Source organism: Buceros rhinoceros, unplaced genomic scaffold, assembly GCF_000710305.1.
Source record: "Buceros rhinoceros silvestris isolate BGI_N320 unplaced genomic scaffold, ASM71030v1 scaffold827, whole genome shotgun sequence".
NCBI lineage: Eukaryota > Metazoa > Chordata > Aves > Bucerotiformes > Bucerotidae > Buceros > Buceros rhinoceros.
Genome location: NW_010423692.1, coordinates 12,754 through 15,908, shown reverse-complemented (window position 1 = coordinate 15,908; position 3,155 = coordinate 12,754). Strand labels below are relative to the sequence as shown.

The window sequence follows — 3,155 nt, the reverse complement described above, 5'->3', positions numbered from 1 at the left end:
GCTCTTCCGGAAAGCCCGCTCCTTAAATGAACTTGGAAGACACAAAGAAGCATATGAGTGCAATAGCCGATGTCTGCTGTCCCTCCCACATGTAAGTTTTTGACATACAACTCATCTTGATTTCTCTGGCTCACCACCTTCCTCTGTAACATGCTTAGTGTGAGGCCAGAGTAGAGTGGGAGAGGAAGCTTGGCTGTTCCTGGGAACTTGTTTATGCCCAGAAATTCTTCTCTATCTCTGTCTTCAAGTCTCTGACTTGAAGAAGGTGTTTGACCTCCCATGTTTCTTCAGTCCAAGTCACCTTCTACAGGTTGTGCCTGCCAGAGACGTGGTTATCGACCAGGTTTGGTGGCCTGTTTGTGAAGAGTAAAACCCTATCCTAACTAAATATGAACTAAGGCTGTGAGATTGTTTTAATTAGCTGGTTTTATATGCCTACTGGGAGTGACTGGGAGCATGGAACAAATGGCAACTGGAGCACTGGAAGGAAAACATGCATACTTTCCCTGTTTTAGATGATAATGTCTCAAGTTTTACTTACTGATTGCTAAGGAACGCTAATAAAGCTTTTTATTTCTTGAGGGACATACAAAGGTGTCCTTGACATCAAAATTACTTTTATGTTCACAGGTGTGTAAATTTTTGCATTCGAAGAAAACTATCTGCGTATACTAGGCCCTAGATGTTTTTCTGACGGTGCTTTTGTTGAGTGGCCTTTTAAGCCAAATATTGAACAGGAAGCGAGACTGTGATAAGACAGATTCTAGTGAGCACTGATTGCCTTTGCTAAATTTGGTTCTGATCCATTTCAGTAGTGCTATTACAAGAAAAACCCGTCTTCTTCATCGGAAGTTAACTTTCTTTTATTATTAGGGTTGCAGATGCAATCTTTGAAAGCCTTCTTAGCAGTTAGTTACTGCTTTTGTGTAGCTCTTGAATCCTAATTTCTTTGACTTGGCAGAACAGGGTGACCGAAACATATTAAAAGCATTGTGTTAGGGGAGTTCCGAAGAACTGTTTTTAAACTAACCCTTTTACTAACAAAACCATCTAATGTATGTGTTCATGTAAAGCCGTATCTGGCTGTATTTCACATTGCAATTGAGACACTTAATTTTAACCATATACTTATGTATATGTATATCCCATTACAATCATCACAATCATCGTGGTCTACAAACAGCTTATCAAATTTCTCTGTGGCAGGGAAGTTCAGCCTTACAAACTCCGCATCGAGTGATCTGCGTTGCCTATTCTAAACAATTCAGTCTTGTAAATTAACACAACCCACGGCCTTATTACCCAATTAACAGAAATCATAAACCTTCTCTGTGTCAAAGGCAAGTCATGCTATCCCATCTTCTCTTGTTTCCATTACACCTCTGGAGCACGTGAGTACTTCCAGCTTGCATTGCTGTAGCTGCTGAGAACTTTGTTGTAGTCAAGGCAGAGCATGTATTAAAACTTCTAGTTATGAAGGTTCTGCTACTCAGCTGAATGACTGTCTAGCAGAGTTAACTTGTTTCTGGGTGCAAATACCCAGTGCTGGTAGTTTGCAGACGTTCCCAGCATGGTGAAGTTGATAATTCTCTGTGGTATGTTTTTTTTGGTATGGCATGGGGTTGTGTTTAGGGTGTTGGAGGAGAGCATATTCCATGCCCTGATTGAACATCTTCTCATTTAGATGGGAGGTAGTAAGCACCTGAGGATGACATTTAGCTAAGGGAAGGGAAAGCTAAAGGAATATCTTGGGGGTGGCAAAGAGCAAATAACCCCCCATCTCTACACCTCAGGCCTGATGACAAAAAGGACAGTAATTAACTACATGTTGTTGGGAAGGGAAATGGAGAGTCTAGAGAGAAATACATTCTTGGTCTTGTCCAGGAATGTGAGAAGACATAACAGAATTACATTGGCATGTGGAGCTGGATATGGTAAACCTGGTAGGTACGAGTATGAGATCAGTGAAAATAAATGTCATCAGAGGTCTTTCTGGTAAGTTTTCCACAGGGAGCAAGAAAATGGCAGATTTCAGAAGACACCTGAGAGAGTGTTTGGAAAGGCAGAATCACAAGAGGCAAACAGAGCAAAGAAAACATGGTTGGTGTTAGAAAGACCTGAGAGGTGGGAGAGAGTGAGGAAGAAGCAATGACCATGAAATTTGACCCAAAAGAGGTCTCTGGAGGGTGTGGGGGCAGTTTCAGGAGAAGAAGGTACATCCCAAAGCAGTGTCAGATGCGGAGAGAAGAGGAAGTGGACCAGGCAGATTTTGTCTTCACTAGTGGAGTTCAGAGAAGGTGGTGGCAAGACCAATGTTGAGGGTGTGTGGGAGCAAGTACAGTCAAAAAGTGGCACTCCAAATTGAAGGGCAAAGTTACTGATACTGTGGGCTGGAAGAACCAGAGGCTAGTGAGGAAGGGATGAAAGGGAAAGGATGAACCTGCAGGGCAAAGGAGGTTGTAAGGACCAGCATAGGAAGTAGAGAGGAGAGCAAGCTTCAAGTTTGGAGATGAGGGAGGAGATGTTGGGACATTAAGGAGTGATATCACAGTAGGTTAGGCAGGTATTTTTTTCTTCTTTGAAGAAACTGTTAAAGTACTCCACAATATTTTTGCAAACAGGGAGAGAGAGGAATGCAGAAGGAAGTAGTTGCTGGTGATAAATAAATGAAGAAGGTTGTGACAGTCCAGGCAGAATTGGAGAGGGTGGGCAGTGGAATGGGCCATGGCCTAGAACTTTTTCTAAAGCCCACAGTGGTGTGTAAGTGGGCACAGGCAGCGAGCAGGAAGGATGGTAAATGGCATGCAATAGGGAAAGCAGAGGGATCTGCCTGGCTAAACTGAAGCAGATTAACCAGAGTCAGAGAAGGTGAAAATGTCTTGTAGTCAATAAGTTGAAAACTGAGACTTGGTTTCAGCAAAACAGGGTAGTGAATACTGTCTGCATATCAAAACTGATTATTAACTCTGCAGCTGGCAGAGAGGGAAGGCATGCAGGGTTTTTCCCAGACATGGGGACCTTGTGGACCTGTATCAACCCCCAGCAGCCAGCCTGGGCAACCTCTTCAGGCAGCCTCTTCAGCCATCTTGCCAGCATGACTCCTGAACCCTGCTTTTGAAGAGTGGGTGCTTTCTTGGAAGCAGACATTTGCTTCT

The 3,155-nt window shown here is 43.3% G+C and overlaps 1 protein-coding gene across 1 annotated transcript in view; it reads left to right on the top strand.

Moving 5' to 3' along the window:
- LOC104497244 (zinc finger CCCH domain-containing protein 7B-like) overlaps positions 1–3,155 on the top strand; it is a gene marked incomplete at its 3' end in the record, with an annotated part of 20,309 nt that overhangs the window by 4,589 nt on the left and 12,565 nt on the right. Inside the window, exon 5 of the mRNA XM_010140477.1 lies at positions 1–91. Coding sequence (XP_010138779.1) covers positions 1–91 — 91 coding nt within the window. The remainder of the gene's footprint in view (positions 92–3,155) is intronic.